Here is a 22,414-nt window from a genome sequence, read left to right as displayed (position 1 = left end):
GTAGGCCTATCCACGTGTTCAAGAACTAAATACTTCTTTATGCTGGAATCAGAAACCGCCCTAGATGACCTTCTGAGCAGATTACTGGGTGAATTTGTAGAAGAAGGTTCAGGTGCCACTCTTGCCAATGACATAACTGCGGAGGAGAAACCGTAAAAGAGGCTGTGAGTACATGTAGAAGGTACTCCTCGCTATATTTAACTCAGGACTGCACTTATCCGCTACCAAAACAATCACCTGCCATATGACTACTAACATTTTTGGATTTGACGTCAGAGAACACTTCGAGCCAGCTCCTATCGCATCGCCACACATTTTAGTTGCCCAAGACCTTTTACAATGACCGGGCTGCGACCATTTATTAGGGCATTTAGGATGCGCACGACTCCTGTCACCTCTCGCAGCTGGACGACAATCTCATGAGACAATAGACTGGTCCGATGAATTACTCGCGAATTCTTCAAAAGCCCAATCAATCCTGTGAACCTCAGACCTAATATCATCCAATCGGTACATCAAACCAACACCTTAACATACTTTAAGCTATGTGTCCAAGCTTTTGAAAACGTTTTGCCAGGGCGAACTATGGAAGAGCCCTCAGGTGTTGACCTTCCTGTCTACTCTCAGTCGCTATCACTCATTAGTCCCCCACCTGGCGGCTCCGCAAACATGCCATCTGACTTGGGAAGTAGGGATACACAAACTTGTGACGCTTCTACTTGCAAAATCTGACTCAGTTGTATGCCAGGACATTTATCTCTGGCACCAGAAAACTACAAGTTACCAGTCGCTATGCTTGAAAAGCCATCCAATCAGAATGTTCAGTCCTACGACGCACTCACACTTACCTCTCCAAGGGTACGCTTTCTCACAAAACAAATCACGAATATAAAAGATGTCAAGCGCTTATCATAGCCAAGGACAATCTCTGGTGTTTCGCAGGAGCGAGCCACTCACACCATATTCTCGAAGGCCACACACACCACGTTCTCGAAGGCCATACTTAAGGCATTCCATTTGCGTTTCGACCATCTGTCATGCCACTAACTCAAAACAATCGTCCAAAGAAATTTCTTCACTCTCGACATGGATGCCTTCGTAGAAAATATCTCAACCAGATGTCACCACTGCGCTGCTCTTTGCAATATTCCACATACCGTCATCCTGCAGGTTACCAGCGACCCACCAGACTCCGTAAGTATCGTTTTCGCGGCAGATGTCATTAAAAGTCAGTGACAGCTCATTCTAGATTCGCTTTGTTGCCTGGTGATAAACCATTATCACACCAGAATATCTATCGAGCTTGGAAGAACTGAACATCCAAGCAAGACCCATTGTAGTTATACCTCAAGTATCGATCACACAGTTGTAATACCTGGGCCGGTATTGTCTTTATTATCAAGTTGGCGCAAAGTGATTCACTTGCACCCTTCTTTTCATATTAAAGGAAAAGACGAACCTCTGTGTTCAGTTATAACATTGTCAAACCTGGATGCTTGCCCACTTATTATCATGTTCCCCTTGTTCTTGAGTAAAACCGATAAGAATAGTGATTTTTTAAGACACGTTTCCAAAAAGGCTATATTTCGGAAGAGGGAAAACACCTGTACTACCAAACAGTTGGGAAACAACCTCTACCCTCATTGGGAAAATATAGTCTCAGAGTACCTTTCCGGGCATCTAGTGGTACTTTAAAAAAAAAAAATTATTATTATTATAATAATAAATAATAGTTCATTCTTATAGAGCGCATATAAGGAAGCTCTCAATGCGCTGAACATATTATTACCCCGGCCATTTGATCAAACACGAATGGAGCACATACTCAGCTCCGCGTGGAGAATTCCATAATATTGCAGCTAGTAATCAGCGCAGTTGTGTTCGAACCTACCAGGTACCCACTCCTGGGTGGAGAGAGGCAACCGTATATAAAGTGCCTTGCCCAAGGACACAAACGATTTGCACAACGAGAGTTTCGAAAAAAACATCCTCACTTAAACCCCAACCAAGATGTGGATCATCCGTCAATGAACGACATCCTCATTGGCGTCTTAGGTGAAGTTGAGGGGACGGCGTTTGGAATTCTCGTTGGCCGGTCCAATAATAACCTGCATACGGTGATTAATATCGAATACCGATAATGTTAGTAGGATGTTTTTATAATGGATATTTGGATAGAATCAGTAACATCATACAGTAATCTGTTCTAAAACATTTGGAAAACAAAACATTCAAATATGTCTATCATATCATGGTTTTTTGCAAACCCAACTGAAAATATTCTTTCAAATAAAGAATATAGTGATTTTAAACAGTTTAAAATGATGATGGTAAGACTATATACATCAAATGATACACAACGTAATAATGGTGTTTTGTGTATACAGTACTTAATCCAATAAGTTATGGCCTTAACGGCTCCAATAAGACATGTTTCGGCAGTCCACTACCATCGTCAGTTATCTATTGCACGCAGGCAATCATTGATATAGGGGAGTAAAAATTCAATGTATGCAAGCTAAAAAATTGTATATATATGCGGCTAGGCCTACTGATAGTTTTAGACTTGATGTGTAATATAATTTATTTTCATTTTTACTTATCAATATAATTGTTGTTTTAGTTGTTTTATTTATTTATTTATTTTTTTTTGTTTTTTTTAATTTTATTTTTTGTTCGTTATCGTCACTATTATTACTATTATAATTATAATGCGGCCTATTATTATCAGGTTTGGAATAAAAGAAAATCAATCCTTTAATGTTTGCAAACTTGCATCTAACGTATGCCTAATCCATATAAGACACTAAAAATAAAATTCATATCACACTTACACTTACACTTGTAATGTAATAGGAGTACTTCACTATACTTAGGAACTTCTGCGCCATCTATCGTCGTTACTGCCAGTGAGGTGCTGTCTGACATTGGACACATCATTATATACTCCAGCCAGGCTGTGGTGCGACACAACTGTGATTTGTACAACTCATTGTGTTTTGCTAATGTCGTAAAGGTAAATGAAGCGGACCATCAGAATAAAATAAATTAATTCGCAAGGTAAGATGGACATTCGAATTAAGTTGATTGAATCCCATCGCAGTTAATTATAGAGGCGAGTTTGATAGGGTACGAGCGGGAACAGTGGAATTTCATTGTTTCCTGGTACGAGTTTCTTAGTGCAGGGGGTAAATTTGTACCTTAAAAGGGTTGGGTGGGCGTAGAATGTGTAAGGGTGAGATTCTAAAAGCAACTTTGCTTGGGAGACTAGTTGACAGTGCTATTATCATTCATTATGTTTATATTATAATTATTTTTTTAAACCATTATCTTCAATTTCTATGCTAAGAAGTAATGGAAAATTATTTGCCTCAGTAGTTTTCAATACCAAACACCTGAATTTGTGAGTGTATGCGGATTGAGAACGATCAATCTCCAGCAGAAACGAACATGACGATAATCCAGGAACTAACTGGTGCGAAGAAGAACAATAACAATGAAACTAATGTGGTTGTGGTCGTGGGATCTTCTATGGAGAACATCTCAGCGTACGGTATCCCTAACATAAAGCGGGCTCAGACGCTGACGAGGCGTCTCCTGTGGATGTTCGCCTTTCTAGCATCATTTTCCGTGTGTGTATGGCAAATTTATTCACTCATAGACGCCTACTGCGATTGGAAAGTTACTACCAACATTGACATTAAAAGTACACCTGCCCTCTCTTTTCCTGTCGTTACTATCTATGCAACATGAATGGCATACGATATTCTTACTTACAAAAGCAGAAGGTGTTGAACAACGCCGTGAAAACTACAGCTTCATATAAGGTACGATTTTAGTTTATATACAGACATCTTAAGGGGCGTGAGTTCAAGTCAAAATCTATTGACCGAATTTTCGAGTCAGTATATAAGAATAGTAAATCTTCACCCAGTGCTCCGAAAACGCAGAAAAAATAATCAGAAATTCGGACCCGATGTTAAATGCAGTCACAGAAAATATACTAAATTAAAACACCGTGGCTAGGGATAAGGTACCGTCTTATCTTCCGTTTGCTAAAGGTACGGTTAATTTCATCATCCGCCAACAGTGTGACGTCATTGTTCATGAAGCCTTGTGTAATCGCTCGCTATAATTGTTGCACAATGCACTAACCAGGGAATTGTTATAGTTACCGTATCCCATGTCGCGGTCTTATAAAAATACATTTAAAATACAATTGTAAATATTACAATGTTTTATCCTTGATAACAACCTTGTACCTTTAACAAACGGGAATTAAGATACGGTACCGTATCGATAGACACGGCGAAATTAAAAATACACTCAAATAGGTAGAAGTTAGCTCATGATCATGTTTCATGTCTTCCACTTACTAAACACTTAATTATTAAATTTGGTGAAGCAAAGTAAAATTCAGGTTTACGTTGGATTCTCAGGTTTCCGCAATTTACTTAGTTAGAAACATTGGCGTAGTTTTTAATAATCAATTTGAGTTATACTCGGCATATTTCTACAACCTGCCGCTCAATCCATTTATAATTATGACAGATCCGAAACATCCACAAGTATGTATCTATTGATACATAAAAATAACTTGTTCACTGAATTTACTTCACGTTTTGACTATTATAATGAACTTCAGTAGGCCTATGACTTGCCACATACACAAAGTCACAGCTGTAAAAAAAAAATTAAAAATCATGAAGCGAAAACACAATATAATCCCTGTTCTTGAAAAACTACATTGGATTAACACCAATTAACGCAAATCTTTAAAGATATTGCTTATAACGTATAAGACACTCAATGGTCCATAGATACAATTCAAATCCTGACTTAAATCTGCTTCTCGCCTTCTTAGATCAACAAACACGCACCTTCTTGAGCAAGTCTAGGCCTGGGGAACGTACTTTTAAATGTGCTGCCCCTACACTATGGAATGTCCTACTTCTTTAGATGAAAACCTTACCATATGTGAATGTCTTTAAGAAAAAAAAATAAAATCTTAACTTTTCTCTGTCTCATACTTTTAACTTTTCTCCGTCCCATACTAAGTTTTTGGACATACTTGTAAATTTTTTCTCGTTATCTTACAATAATAAATAATAATGTTATAAATTCTCGGTAGTTAATGTGCACTTTGAATTGCATTCTGCCGTGGGTGTTGGCACTAATACAAATCATTGTTGATTGATTGATTGATTGAAAAGGAAATAACAAAACATACATGGCTTCTCTGTAATGGGTGCCCACGGATGAACATAGTTAAAGTACTGATACATCCTTGACTTTTTGTACAGATATCTGTATGCAGATCGCACATAAAACTACTGTTCTATATCTTATCTTATCGCAAACGTTGCGGTGTGCCAGCGGCTAGCTAGCTGCGTTGTTTACTGTTTTACTACTTTAAGCATAGGCGTAGATCTGTCTCTTATACACATCTAGATGTGTATAAGAGACAGCTTCTATGGAGAACATCTCAGCGTACGGTATCCCTAACATAAAGCGGGCTCAGACGCTGATGAGGCGTCTCCTGTGGATGTTCGCCTTTCTAGCATCATTTTCCGTGTGTGTATGGCAAATTTATTCACTCATAGACGCCTACTGCGATTGGAAAGTTACTACCAACATTGACATTAAAAGTACACCTGCCCTCTCTTTTCCTGTCGTTACTATCTATGCAACATGAATGGCATACGATATTCTTACTTACAAAAGCAGAAGGTGTTGAACAACGCCGTGAAAACTACAGCTTCATATAAGGTACGATTTTAGTTTATATACAGACATCTAAACGAAGACCCCTATTTTTTCTATTTTATTTTGATGATAATGAACGTGGCTGTCACAAAATCAAAATTGCGTAATTTTTTAGGCGTATGATTGTGAAATATTCAAGGGTCTTCGTTTTATAGACACCCTATATGGGTGTCTACAAAACGAAGACCGAAGACCTGAAAAACGAAGACCTTCAATTATTTCGCAATTATCTTATTGTAAGTATTTCAAAATTATCATAAAACAGTTGGCAAGTACGTATTTCATTATTTCATCGGAATATTAAGAGATACTCAAGGGTCTTCGTTTTATAGACACCCTATATGGGTGTCTATAAAACGAAGACCAAAGACCCAAAAACGAAGACCCCTATTTTTTCTCTTTTGTTTTGATGATAATACACCTGGCTGTCACAAAATCACAATTACGAGGTTATTTGAACTTTAGTTTGTGAAATTAATCAAGGTCTTCCTTTTATAGACACTCATATATGGGTGTCTACAAAACGAAGACCTTCAATTATTTCGCAATTATCTTATTGTAAGTATTTCAAAATTATCATAAAACAGTTATTTCATTATTTCATCGGAATAAAATTATGAATGAATGAATGAATGAATGAATGAATGAATGAATGAAAGAATGAATGAATGAATGAATGAATGAATGAATGAATGAATGAATGAATGAATGAATGAATGAATGAATGAATGAATGAATGGAATGCGTTTTTTTAGTCATGGTAACATTTTAACTTATTTTAGTACGGTATTACAGTGCACAGTACTTTTTAATGGCAATGCTCTTGGTATTCCAATTTTATTCTGTACTTTTATGTACAATTTTATCCATCCTTTTTTAAATAATCTTTCGTATGACCTGTTGAATGTGTATCTTGTACCCTTTTAAATATTGATATTGTTACACATCTCTAAACAAACAATAGTCCTATACTTTTTTAATAATGACGAAATTCTATTTTTGTTGTTTCTTATTCTTAAAGAATATTGTTACCGGTAGTTTATCAAAAAATTAAATAAATAAATAAATAAATAAATAATAAATAGGGCCTATATTGAGCATCAAGGAAAAATAGGCTTTAATAATGTCTCTTCTTCAGTGTATTTTTGAAAAATATAGAAAATTGTATCTTGTATAGAAATAGGGCTATATTTTTTCTGTTCCCAGTAAATTCACCTACACATACAATTATTTGTACGGTAATTGTTATACTTTCAACGACGGCACGAACTTTCCTATCAAAACCAGCACCAGACCTGGACCACTCAACGGGGAGTATGATTTGACATTAGCCCTAACTATATACAAAAAGAAATTGTATTTGTTGTATACCTATAGTCATCACACCCATAGTTCTCTCAATGCTAACTCAAGTTCTCTCAAGGCAATGAACTTTATCGAATTTTTAATCAGAGAGTATTTTTTTCCTGTTTACTTGTCATCTGCTTTTGTAACTGTTTTTTGTCTGTTTACCTTGCGTGTTCCTTTATAAGGTCATGACCTAGGCTTTGTATGTTTTCCTTTGTTTTGTTTCGAAATAAAGTGATTTTATATATTATAACTTTTCTTGAAACTTGTCTCACAGCTGAAATACATGTACTATATGAAGTGAAATGAAGTCATTTCTTAACCATCTTAGGCTGGCCACTCACTGCGCACGACGGCCGTCTGCCGAAGCGATTCCACGAAGAACGCGACGCCACGAGTATCTCTGTACGAACAACCAGCTGCAAACTAATAACACAGATTAATCCTACGAGTATGCAATTTTACTAACCCCAATGTGTTCAGTGCCCTTCCGTAATGACCATAATCCCAACCCAAAATTATCTTACACACACGCCTTTGCACAGATTCAATTCAATGTTGCTGAGATGTTGGCCCTAATGTTCTAATGTACGTTTGATATAGCAACCATTATCTATGGCTACCCAAGCCAATTAAGTCTGGATAACATAATATTTAGACGTTTACCTCCCTTGCCAAAAAAAAAATCTATAACATTTCTGGGCCATTTAAGGTCACTTTGAACCCATATCCCTGATACAGTACTTCAATCCCAGCTACCGTTTCAAGAACATCAGTACCCATAAAAATACTGATCGTTAATTTCATTTCTTTGAAAGTTAGGCCTAATACACATTGATTTGTATGTAGCTGCGTTAATGTGCAAGGCAATATTATTCGCACTATGTAATAGGCTTATTCACGGAATTTTGTTAGATGGGTTTACCTTTTACAACACATTTATCTAAACTAATGTCGTTAACATGTTTCCAATACTAAGCAATTAGTAGAGTTGTGTATCATACACTAGTGAAAATTATTATATGAATAAATGCATAAATCTAACCATGGTTCGGAAGAACCCCCTTTTCTAGCAAGCCCCCCACCTTTCTGGCGAAACCCCCTCTTTAAATTTCCTAAATAAGTCCTCCAACCCAACTAATGCACTGCAGACCCACCCAGACACAGACATTTTCAAACATATCTGCTTTTATAGCATTATTTAGACCCATAAAGCACAAAAGTCCTCTTGCTTTGGAGGTTTCGCCGAACCCACCGGGGCTTCGACTGTGGACCTCACACCCAGAAAACCCCCTTTGGAAGAAGCTGGCTACGGGCCTGAACGTGTTGTACGTGTAGGGATAGTTGGTCGAGAAAACCGTAAATAGTTAGGAGAAAAACCATAGATACATTTGTGAACAGTTAGTGTTACATTTAGCTGTGCGTATAGAGTACTACAGTGTTACGTCACGATACCACACGTGATACTACTCTGTGGCTATCGTTGCAGAAAGAGTTCGACAGGACGACAATTTCATCACTGACAAACCATCGATCCCAATTTCAAACGTAATTAAGATGTTGTATCTTACTTTTTCTTTGTAAAATTTAATTGATGATTAAATGTGTGTTCGGTAACTGATATAATGCGAGCTTTTGTGCTTTTAGTACATTTTGATGGTAAATTTTACCACCATCATATAAAACGAAGACCTTTGATAATTTCACACACTAAAGTTCAAATAACCTCGTAATTGTGATTTTGTGACAGCCAGGTGTATTATCGTCAAAACAAATGAGAAAAAATAGGGGTCCTCGTTTTTGGGTCTTCGGTCTTCGTTTTATAGACACCCATGGTGTCATAAAACGAAGACCCTTTAGTATTTCTTGATTTTATTCTGATGAAATATAGAAATTCGTACTTGGCAACTTTTTTATGATGATTTTAAAATACTTACAAGATAATTGTGAAATAATTGAAGGTCTTCGTTTTTCAGGTCTTCGGTCTTCGTTTTGTAGACACCCATATAGGGTGTCTATAAAACGAAGACCCTTGAATATTTCACAAACAGAATTTTGATTTTGTGACAGCCAGGTTCATTATCATCAAAATAAAATAGAAAAAATATGGGTCTTCGATCTTTGTTTTATAGACACCTAGGTAGGAACCGGCAAATGTAGTAATTTGACTACGGTTTAGAATTGAAACCTCATTGTTCTTATGACGGTGACGAGATTGGCTTGAGCCACAGTATTAAGAATAACTATTCTTGGATAAATATGTGAGATGTACTTGATCTTGATTAGATTTTGTCCGCATAGTTACTAATTTTTTTTTTAAATATTTATTTATCTAATTGCATAACTCAGTTATTTTAGAAAAGCCGAAAACTAACTACAGTATAATGTATTCCATGTAGCTCTAATGCTCCTATTATGAATTTTTAAAATTATGTATTAACTGTATTTTCATCACAAACATAATGCACAATGCCCAGCATTGGCCAGAAACATTTTCACTTTTTTTTGGTGGAATTACTACTAGATTTTGGCATGATATTAGGGGCCTATTATTTGCATAATCTGTTGGTTTAATTTTTACAAGATATTTATCGTGGCATCAATGATGTTGGCAATAAGAATTTCAATCCTCATTAATTTTCAAAACCTACTTAATTTGAAAAAAATGGTCGTTTTTTTCTTTACTTAAAAAAATATGAATTTGTATTTTCAGTCATTTTCTGTCAAATTTGCTTTGATGTATATTTTATGGATGCTCTTTGAGTTATTTCCCATACTTTCTCATATTGCTTAATCAGTTGGTTGTATTGTTACAAAATATTTGTCGTGGCAATAATGATGTTGGCAATAAGCATTTTAATCCTCATATATTGGTCGTTTTTTCTTAAAAAAAGATGGATTATTTATTTTGTATTTTCAGTAATTTTCTGTCAGATTGGTATTGATATATATATTATGGATGCTCTTTGAGATATTTCCAATAGTTTCTCGTATTGCTTATGGCAGAATTATTATTATTATTAAAGACACCATATATCTTGTATCATATTTAAATACCAAAGTTACACATCTCTAAACAAACAATAGGCCTATAATTTTTTAATAATGACGAAATTCTATTTTTGTTGTTTCTTATTTTTAAAGAATATTGTTACCGGTAGTTTATCAAAAAATTAAATAAATAAATAATAAATAGGGCCTATATTGAGCATCAAGGAAAAATAGGCTTTAATAATGTCTCTTCTTCAGTGTATTTTTGAAAAATATAGAAAATTGTATCTTTTATAGAAATAGGGCTATATTTTTTCTGTTCCCAGTAATTTCACCTACACATACAATTATTTGTACGGTAATTGTTATATTTCATCGACGGCACGAACTTTCCTATCCAAACCAGCACCAGACCTGGACCACTCTAGGGTGAGTATGATTTGACATTAGCCCTAACTATATACAAAAAAAAATTGTATTTGTTGTATACCTATAATTGTAAGTAACATTGTAAAGTCATCACACCCATAGTTCTCTCAATGCTAACTCAAGTTCTCTCAAGGCAATGAACTTTATCGAATTTTTGATCAGAGAGTATTTTTTTCCTGTTTACTTGTCATCTGCTTTTGTAACTGTCTTTTGTCTGTTTACCTTGCGTGTTCCTTTATAAGGTCATGACCTAAGCTTTGTATGTTTTCCTTTGTTTTGTTTCGAAATAAAGTGATTTTATATATTATAACTTTTCTTGAAACTTAATACAACTTGTCTCACAGCTGAAATACATGTACTATATGAAGTGAAATGATGTCATTTCTTAACCATCTTAGGCTGGCCACTCACTGCGCACGACGGCCGTCTGCCGAAGCGATTCCACGAAGAACGCGAACCACGAGTATCTCTGTAGGAACAACCAGCTGCAAACTAATAACACAGATTAATCCTACGAGTATGCAACTTTACTAACCCCAATGTGTTCAGTGCCCTTCCGTAATGAACATAATCCCAACCCAAAATTATCTTACACACACGCCTTTTCACAGATTCAATTCAATGTTGCTGAGATGTTGGCCCTAATGTTCTAATGTACGTTTGATATAGCAACCATTGTCTATGGCTACCCAAGCCAATTAAGTCTGGATAACATAATATTTAGACGTTTACCTCCCTTGCCAAAAAAAAAATATATAACATTTCTGGGCCATTTAAGGTCACTTTGAACCCATATCCCTGATACAGTACTTCAAACCCAGCTACCGTTTCAAGAACATCAGTACCCATAAAAATACTGATCGTTAATTTCATTTCTTTGAAAGTTAGGCCTAATACACATTGATTTGTATGTAGCTGCGTTAATGTGCAAGGCAACAATATTATTCGCACTATGTAATAGGCTCATTCACGGAATTTTGTTAGATGGGTTTCCCTTTTACAACACATTTATCTAAACTAATGTCGTTGACATGTTTCCAATACTAAGCAATTAGTAGAGTTGTGTATCATACACTAGTGAAAATTATTATATGAATAAATGCATAAATTTAACCATGGTTCGGGAGAACCCCCTTTTCTAGCAAGTCCCCCACCTTTCTGGCGAAACCCCCTCTTTAAATTTCCCAAATAAGTCCTCCAACCCAACTAATGCACTACAGACCCACCCAGACACAGACATTTTCAAACATATCTGCTTTTATAGCATTATTTAGACCCATAAAGCACAAAAGTCCTCTTGCTTTGGGGGTTTCGCCGACCCCACCGGGGTTGATCAGGGAATAAACATAGGCCTATCTTTTCTTAAAGAATTGAGAGAATACAGTAATCACTTTTTGGTCGCTACAGACAGATCGTATGATGATTTCATATCTAGTTTAGGTACGATTTATTTAGGCCTAAGCCTCGAAGTTGCTTTCACCTTTTGCACACGAACTGAAAAGAGATCAAGCAATCCGTGCGCTCATGAAAAAAAAATAGTACACGGTTTGGAATAGGAAAATAACATTGGGAGTTACAGTGATAATGTCACGATTGACATATAATTTATATTAAAGTTTCTTAAGACATTCATGTCAATAGTTGCAATAAAAATAAGGCCCCAGCTCCTTGCATTGAGGAATCAACATGTTAAACTACCACTATTAACAAAATATTCATTTAATTTGTTAATTAAATGATGATGACACACTTAACAGTAAACAATTCAATTATTATTTTTTTATTTTAGGTTTATTAAGTTTTACGTTACAGTATCATTAAATTACCAGAATAAAATTTACCTATTTAACGCTATGAGAAAAGGTGTATTGGAAACAAAAAAGAAAATAGTTTTTCACAATTCAAGAAGGAGCCATATAACAAAAACAGGCAGAGTGACAGCATAAAATGAATAAAACAAAAAGGATGTAATCTTTATCAGAATAAATTTATTTGATATGACATTATTTCGAGCAAAACTCATATATCTCAAAAAAAATATTTTCCTTTTGAACATAAGAACATTACATAAAATTCCTTTCTTGGTAAACAATATTTAAAAAAAATACAACAAAAGAAAAAATATTGATCATAATAGGCAAAACCAATACGCATAAAATGTTCTCTTGTAATAGGCTATCATAATATATAACTAGTGTATTAATTTCATTATATTTTCAATGGTAACACCTCCCCTTTTTATATATAGGCCTATTCTATATATAATTACTTTAGTTGCAAGGCCCTCCGTAATCTTGCCGCTTCTTATAATTTTTGAGTTTAAATCTGTTTCTATGTTGAAGGAGGGGTTTCATGTATTACGGTACGGTACGCGTTAAATTAATATACATTAATTGGCGCTGCTGTCCTCCAACGAAAGTAAGGCTGGCTGGCTATAAAGACCTATATGGGTGACTACAAAATGAAGACCAAAGACCCGAAAACGGAGACCCACATTTTTTTTTCTTTCAATCTGATGAAAATAATTCTTTTAAAATCACTTCATGCTATATGTATATATAATATTCATCTTTCTTTGTCGGGTGAATGCTTTTGCATATTATAGAGTTAAGGATAAATAGAATGAATGAATGAATAAATGAATGAATGAATGAATGAATGGATGGATGGATGGAAGGATGGATGGATGGATGGACGGACGGACGGACGGATGGATAGATGGATGAATGGATGGATGGATGAATGAATGAATGAATTTTTAGTCATGGTAACATTTTAACTTATTTTAGTACGGTATTACAGTGAACTGTATTTTTTAATGGCAATGCTCTTGGTATTCCAATTTTATTCTGTACTTTTATGTACAATTTTATCCATCCTTTTTAAATAATATTTCGTATGACCTGTTGAATGTGTATCTTGTACCCTTTTAAATATTGATATTGTAATAATGTGACAAGCAAGGCAAATTTCAAGCCATTTTTTTCAAGTTTGGCCAATAAAATTGAATTGAATTTATAATGTATTAATATATATTCGGCCTTACAGGCATCATCAGTGCAGCTAAGGTACAGATCAAGATAAAACGTTCGACCAACTTAAGATGTAGGGGCATATTTGCCAGTTTCGCAGCATCGATCGAAGTTTCTTAGCTTGGAATTTTAATCAATTGAACAATTAGTAGGCCAATTGTACTTGCAGACTGATAGTAGACCTAAATGTATCACTTGAATGTATCAAATCATGGAGAAATATATTAATAAGATCAATCACCTGTTTCATTTTTGTACTGATTCAAATAGACTTCGAGGTTCATAGGCCTACAAAGGCTGAATCCTGAGATCACGTGAATTGTGCGTTGTTCTATCAAAATCGGACACAGTCGCTCACGTTGCACAGAGCCGCTGGTTATTTAAGCTGACACAGACTTGAAAATAGCGCATGCACAAAATAGTTAAGGCTTGGGCCTATTATGAATAATTCATATAATCTTACCAAACTATCCCACGTTAAAGAATATTAAGTGCCGCTAGGCCAAGCTCAGTAGCAGCGCCAAGACGCGGTCTGCCGCCAACCGTGGACGTACAACATTCTGCCGCTTTGGAAATGGAACTGGAATAAAAAGTAAATCATTAAATTGACTATTCAGGCAATAATGTGCTAAAACGACGAATACTATATACACATAGCATGAAGTGATTTAAAAATATTATTTTCATCACGATTGAGAGAAAACAATATGGGTCTTCGTTTTTCGGTCTTCGTTTTGTAGACCCATAATATAGGGTGTCTATAAAACGAAGACCCTTAATTATCTCATCCATCCCATGTTGGTTTCACTACCAAATGACCGATGCTGCACATATGCATCACTATGCACCATATGTTTATTTTAACATGAAACAAGTTTGTGAATGAAATATTCAAGGCCTTTGTAGGCCCCCAAAATACGCGTACCGAAGGCCAGCCTACTTTCGTTGGAGGGCAGCAGCGCCAGACGCGCTCTGCCGCAAGATATGGAACAACAGTATGGCTGCCGCTTTGGAACTGGAATGAAAAGTAAATAATTAAATTGACTCCGATTCAGGAAATAATGTGTTAAAAAGACGAATACTACCGGTATACATATACATAGCATGAAGTGATTTAAAAACATTATTTTCAACACGATTGAGAGAAAAAAATGTGGGTCTTCGTTTTTCGGTCTTCGTTTTGTAGACACCCATGGGTGTCTATAAAACGAAGACATTTGATAATTTCACAAACCAAAGTTCAAATAACCTCGTAATTGTGATTTTGTGACAGCCAGGTGTATTATCATCAAAACAAAAGAGAAAAAATAGGGGTCTTCGTTTTTGGTCTTCGGTCTTCGTTTTATAGACATTCATATAGGGTGTCTATATACGAAGACCCTTTAGTATTTCTTGATTTTATTTTGATGAAATAAAGAAATACGTATTTGGTAACTGTTTTATGATGATTTTAAAATACTTACAAGATAATTGTGAAATAATTGAAGGTCTTCGTTTTTCAGGTTTCACCCACATAGGGTGTCTATAAAACGAAGACCCTTGAATATTTCACAAACAGACGCCCAAAAAAATTCGTAATTTTGATTTTGTGACAGCCAGCTTCATTATCATCAAAATAAAATAGAAAAAATAGGGGTCTTCGTTTTTGGATCTTCGATCTTCGTTTTATAGACACCCAAGTAGGAATCGGCAAATGTAGTAATTTGACTACGATTTAGAATTAAAACCCATTGTTCTTATGACGGTGACGAGATTGGCTTAAGCCACAGTATTAAGAATAACTATACTTGGATAAATATGTGAGATGTACTTGATCTTGATTAGATTTTGTCCGCATAGTTACTAATTTTTTTTAAAATATTTATTTATCTAATTGCATAACTCAGTTATTTTAGAAAAGCCGAAAACTGACTACAGTATAATGTATTCCATGCAGCTCTAATGCTCCTATTATGAATTTTTAAAATTATGTATTAACTGTATTTTCATCACAAACATAATGCACAATGCCCAGCATTGGCCAGAAACATTTTCACTTTTTTTGTGGAATTACTACTAGATTTTGGCATGATATTAAGAGTCTATTATTTGCATAATCTGTTGGTTTTCTTTTTACAAGATATTTATTGTGGCATCAATGATGTTGGCAATAAGAATTTCAATCCTCATTAATTTTCAAACCCTACTTAATTTGAAAAAAATGGTCGTTTTTTCTGTACTTAAAAAAATATGAATTTGTATTTTCAGTCATTTTCTGTCAAATTGGCCTTGATGTATATTTTATGGATGCTCTTTGAGTTATTTCCCATACTTTCTCATATTGCTTAATCAGTTGGTTGTATTGTTACACAACATTTGTCGTGGCAATAATGATGTTGGCAATAAGCATTTTAATCCTCATATATTGGTCGTTTTTTCTTTACTTAAAAAAAGGATGGATTATTTATTTTGTATTTTCAGTAATTTTCTGTCAGATGGGTATTGATATATATATTATGGATGTTCTTTGAGATATTTCCAATAGTTTCTCGTATTGCTTATGGCAGAATTATTATTATTATTAAAGACATCATATATCTTGTATCATATTTAAATACCAAAGTTACACATCTCTAAACAAACAATAGGCCTATATTTTTTTAATAATGACGAAATTCTATTTTTGTTGTTTCTTATTTTTAAAGAATATTGTTACCGGTAGTTTATCAAAAAATTAAATAAATAAATAAATAAATAAATAATAAATAGGGCCTATATTGAGCATCAAGGAAAAATAGGCTTTAATAATGTCTCTTCTTCAGTGTATTTTTGAAAAATAAAGAAAATTGTATCTTGTATAGAAATAGGGCTATATTTTTTCTGTTCCCAGTAATTTCACCTACACATACAATTATTTGTACGGTAATTGTTATACTTTCAACGACGGCACGAACTTTCCTATCCAAACCAGCACCAGATCTGGACCACTCTACGGTGAGTATGATTTGACATTAGCCCTAACTATATACAAAAAAATTGTATTTGTTGTATACCTATAATTGTAAGTAACATTGTAAAGTCATCACACCCATAGTTCTCTCAATGCTAACTCAAGTTCTCTCAAGGCAATGAACTTTATCGAATTTTTGATCAGAGAGTATTTTTTTCCTGTTTACTTGTCATCTGCTTTTGTAACTGTTTTTTGTCTGTTTACCTTGCGTGTTCCTTTATAAGGTCATGACCTAAGCTTTGTATGTTTTCCTTTATTTTGTTTCGAAATAAAGTGATTTTATATATTATAACTTTTCTTGAAACTTAATACAACTTGTCTCACAGCTGAAATACATGTACTATATGAAGTGAAATGAAGTCATTTCTTAACCATCTTAGGCCGGCGACTCACTGCGCACGACGGCCGTCTGCCGAAGCGATTCCACGAAGAACGCGACGCCACGAGTATCTCTGTACGAACAACCAGCTGGAAACTAATAACACAACTTAATCCTACGAGTAGGCAACTTTACTAACCCCAATGTGTTCAGTGCCCTTCCGTAATGACCATAATCCCAACCCAAAATTATCTTACACACACGCCTTTGCACAGATTCAATTCAATGTTGCTGAGATGTTGGCCCTAATGTTCTAATGTACGTTTGATATAGCAACCATTATCTATGGCTACCCAAGCCAATTAAGTCTGGATAACATAATATTTAGACGTTTACCTCCCTTGCCAAAAAAAAAATCTATAACATTTCTGGGCCATTTAAGGTCACTTTGAACCCATATCCCTGATACAGTAATTTTGTTTAAGGATGGGTTTCCCTTTTACAACACATTTATCTAAACTAATGTCGTTGACATGTTTCCAATACTAAGCAATTAGTAGAGTTGTGTATCATACACTAGTGAAAATTATTATATGAATAAATGCATAAATCTAACCATGGTTCGGGAGAACCCCCTTTTCTAGCAAGTCCCCCACCTTTCTGGCGAAACCCCCTCTTTAAATTTCCCAAATAAGTCCTCCAACCCAACTAATGCACTGCAGACCCACCCAGACACAGACATTTTCAAACATATCTGCTTTTATAGCATTATTTAGACCCATAAAGCACAAAAGTCCTCTTGCTATGGAGGTTTCGCCGACCCCACCGGGGCTTCGACTGTGGACCTCACACCCAGAAAACCCCCTTTGGAAGAAGCTGGCTACGGGCCTGAACGTGTTGTACGTGTAGGGATACGTTGGTCGAGAAAACCGTAAATAGTTAGGAGAAAAACCATAGATACATTTGTGAACAGTGAGTGTTACATTTAGCTGTGCGTATAGAGTACTACAGTGTTACGTCACAATACCACGTGATACTACTCTGTGGCTATCGTTGCAGAAAGAGTTCAAGAGGACGACATTTTCCTCACTGACAAACAGTTGATCCCAATTTCAAACGTAATTAAGATGTTGTATCTTACTTTTTCTTTGTAAAATTTAATTGATGATTAAATGTGTGTTCGGTAACTGATATAATGCGAGCTTTTGTGCTTTTAGTACATTTTGATGGTAAATTTTACCATCAAAATTTACCATCACCATTTTTACCATTTTCTCTATGCTAACACACAGTGACGTTACACAGTACGGATACGATGAGTAATTATTTGATTGTGTTTGAAGAACTTGTCATGAGTTTAATATTTTGATCAGGGAATAAACATAGGCCTATCTTTTCTTAAAGAATTGAGAGAATACAGTAATCACTTTTTGGTCGCTACAGACAGATCGTATGATGATTTCATATCTAGTTTAGGTACGATTTATTTAGGCCTAAGCCTCGAAGTTGCTTTCACCTTTTGCACACGAACTGAAAAGAGATCAAGCAATCCGTGCGCTCATGAAAAAAAAATAGTACACGGTTGGGAATAGGAAAATAACATTGGGAGTTACAGTGATAATGTCACGATTGACATATAATTTATATTAAAGTTTCTTAAGCATTCATGTCAATAGTTGCAATAAAAATAAGGCCCCAGCTCCTTGCCTTGAGGAATCAACATGTTAAACTACCACTATTAACAAACTATTCATTTAATTTGTTAATTAAATGATGATGACATATTTAACAGTAAGCAATTCAATTATTATTTTTTTATTTTAGGTTTATTAAGTTTTACGTTACAGTATCATTAAAATACCAGAATAAAATTTACCTATTTAACGCTATGAGAAAAGGTGTATTGAAAACAAAAAAGAAAATAGTTTTTTACAATGCAAGAAGGAGTCATATAACAAAAACAGGCAGAGTGACAGCATAAAATGAATAAAACAAAAAGGATGTAATCTTTATCAGAATAAATTTATTTGATACGACATTATTTCGAGCAAAGCTCATATATCTCAAAAAAAATATTTTCCTTTTGAATATATGAACATTACATAAAATTCCTTTCTTGGTAAACAATATTTAAAAAAAATACAACAAAAGAAAAAATATTGATCATAATAGGCAAAACCAATACGCATAAAATGTTCTCTTGTAATAGGCTATCATAATATATAACTAGTGTATTAATTTCATTATATTTTCAATTGTAACACCTCCCCTTTTTATATATAGGCCTATTCTATATATAATTACTTTTGTTGCAAGGCCCTCCGTAGTCTTGCCGCTTCTTATAATTTTTGAGTTTACATCTGTTGCTATGTTGAAAGAGGGGTTTCATTTATTCCGGTACGGTACGCGTTAAATAAATATACATTAATTACAGTTATGAAATAAACTGCTTAATTCTCTATTAAAGTGACTGTCGCAAGATCTCTCATCATTACTAGTGTTTTGACAACAGCAATCATAAAATAATCATATTATGTATACGTTTTGAATTAACTCACCATTCTGTGATTGGACGAAATAAATAAGTGCCTACCGCATATTATTCGTCATAATACAACTGTAAAGCTTAAAGCCATCATAACAATAACGATATATATTTAGTATTATATCGTGATTTATATCGTTATTGATATGATTTCTTTAATCTTTACAGTTATATTATGATGGATAATATGCGGTAGGCACTTATTTATTTCGTCTAATCACAGAATGGCGAGTTCATTTAAAACATACTCTCTAAATTCAAAAGAGTGGAATCCCACTCTAATCAAGTGAATGTTTACTCTTAAGGGAGCTTGTGTGATTAAATTGCACTTATTGAAGAGTGTACATTCATCCAATTCTACCTAAATAATGATCTGATAAGTATCAATTCTGGTGACAAATAATAGTCATGATTGTCGCGATGACGTCACCAATCTGATTAGGGGACTCTGATCAGATGATTGATGATTGGTGCTGGCACCAGAATAGAAGTGTATCAGCATTTTATTTGTCACCGAAACTGATCATTTAGGTTGGATCGGTTTGAATATTCTGCCCTGATTTGGAAAAAGGCAGAAAATTAGCAAAACGCGTTTGGTTTTAGCCAAAGAAAAGTACAAATTATTTTCAATTCTTTCAAGTATATTTTTAAAAAGCATACCATTAAAAAAATTTGTCATAGGCCTACACATTACTGATTTTATTTTTATTTTGAGGGGTTCAAAATGCAGATGCCTTTTTCCGGATTATTTGTGCTTATATATTGAAAATAATAATTTAACACGGGCATTATCTGCAATAATGTTTAAATATATCGATGAATTTTAAATTAGTGCATGAATATTGTAAATGTATGTAACTGTAATTTGAAAAAAAAAAGATTTTTTCATAAAATTCTAAATTTTATGTAAAAATAAAATTAATATTTTAAAATTGTACACGCGTTGAAATCTTAATTTCTTTAATGTAATATTTAACAAATGTTAAGTAAGGTATAACAAAGTAAACCAATCAAGAACAAACTAGAAGTTATGTTTTATTCATAGTGTGTCGGTGGAGCTTGGGTGGGTCGGGGTGGGCTTTCTTTGCGTTTTATATGTTGGAGGTAAGTTGAAAAGTTATCCATATTTTTGGACATGTTCAACCGCTATGTTTATAATTAGATGCCACACCAACCTATTTCAATTATCTTTATAATCACAATTAGGCCTATCATCCTTATTTATCGTCCTTATGGTCATCGGATAATAATGCTACTGAAATGTTATTTCTAAATCTTCATGAACTTTGCAGGCACTAAATCATATTTAAAGCACCGCTTTTATATTATAAAACAATTCAAAATAATTATTTTTCATATGTGAACATGAAAACCAAGGTTACATCATAATGTACGGTACCGGTATCAAATTATTATTTAATTATTATTTATATTGCTCAAGAATTGTTATTAAATTAAGTTTTTATTAATTTATACGAAAAATAAAATAGTAATACACATTGAATAAAACTAGGAATATTTACATCAAATTAAAAATGCATAGAATTTCACAATTAATATTTACATAGTATATTATTTATCATTTGTACAGGTTATCAGAAAAACAATGTAGACAATGCTTTTTTTCGAGTTAATCCTCAGAATAAAGCTAGAACAAACTAGGCATTATTATTATTATCATTATTAGTTAATGCCTTATTCCAAATTACTTGTAGTGGTATGTGTAGAAAATGCCAATTTTGAAAAATAAAAATCATATTTAGAGTAATATTTTTGGCTTTCTATTGAATTAAGGTGATAGATTATAGCCTAGTCAGGAGTCATATAAGACAAAAATCTCGATTTTGAAAAACAAAATGTAGTTAATACCTATTTTTCCGAATCAGGGCAGTATTGCCCTTTGATGGTGTGACTGCCAATACCTAACAGTACTGAATAATCTGAATAATTATTTGAATTCCAACGAAGCTTTGTCTCTTGAGAGAATATGAGTATATGGTAACATTCCAAATTTGAATATTTTCTTGTGAGAAGTTTCTTTAGCTACAGTAATTTCAGCATTTATATCTAGATTTTTTTTAAATATTTAAATATCAAATTTACCTTAAAAATTTCTCTTTACAGTTGCATTGTCCGATTGAAATTTAAAAAAAAAAATCCAATTTTAGCCTATTACAATAGCAAAACGGATCGAAAAAAAAATCATGTCCAACTGCAGAATGATTACAATCTTTTTTACAAACACTTCCTCCGTTACATATTTTTAAAATAATGTAATCATTCTGTAAGTAGGCCTATAATTATGATTGTTTTTTTTTTATTTTTTTTTTAATTTTGTTTTGCTAAAGTTAATAACTTTTTAATATAGTGTAAATAAGCAAGAACAAATCCCAGATTTATTTTTGTTATTTTTTTAATTTAATAGAATTTAATGTATAATGTCATATAACTCTGTGTGCGAATTGAGTTGCATGCAAATCACTGAGACAGGCTTTTCCTTATAAGCCTACTCTGACGAGTATTAATATTCTTGCAAAAAGTTACAATATACCATCTTCGATCTTGGTTTCACCTCTCAATGAGTTACATTAAAGTACTGTAGAGGCATTAAGCCTATTGGCTGATTACGATGCAATGTGATTGAAAGAGAAAGTTATGTGATGTAGAATGTTCTGGAATTCTAGGGCTATAGGTATATAGTTTTTTCTTTCTGGGACTTTTTGAGAAATCAAAGTTTATTACGGTACGCTGTTTTGAGACTGGAATCTTGTTGGAATTTACATGGAATAAAAGTTTCATAAAAGTGAACTGTGTTATACTTGATATGTCAAAGAGGGATTCCTAGTAATCTCTTTACCGCTCGGAAATACGTCAAGTAAGAATTCATGTAAGCAGACACAAAATGGATTTTGTGTCTGGTATATCACAGCCACATTTTCGATAAATAAACAAAATAACATTAATTACATCTTTCTAAATCTTTTTTCAGACATTCC

The 22,414-nt window shown here is 33.9% G+C and overlaps 1 protein-coding gene across 1 annotated transcript in view; it reads left to right on the top strand.

The window, feature by feature from the left end:
• Positions 1-3,749: 3,749 nt before the first annotated feature.
• LOC117111847 (degenerin del-1-like) overlaps positions 3,750-22,414 on the top strand; it is a 25,118-nt gene continuing 6,453 nt past the window's right edge. Inside the window, exon 1 of the mRNA XM_033254856.1 lies at positions 3,750-3,827. Coding sequence (XP_033110747.1) covers positions 3,750-3,827 — 78 coding nt within the window. The remainder of the gene's footprint in view (positions 3,828-22,414) is intronic.

The sequence above is a fragment of the Anneissia japonica genome, unplaced genomic scaffold, assembly GCF_011630105.1.
Source record: "Anneissia japonica isolate Jap-2015-1 unplaced genomic scaffold, ASM1163010v1 scaffold1203_len951721_cov167, whole genome shotgun sequence".
Classification (NCBI taxonomy): domain Eukaryota; kingdom Metazoa; phylum Echinodermata; class Crinoidea; order Comatulida; family Comatulidae; genus Anneissia; species Anneissia japonica.
This window is presented reverse-complemented; position numbering and strand designations above follow the sequence as displayed.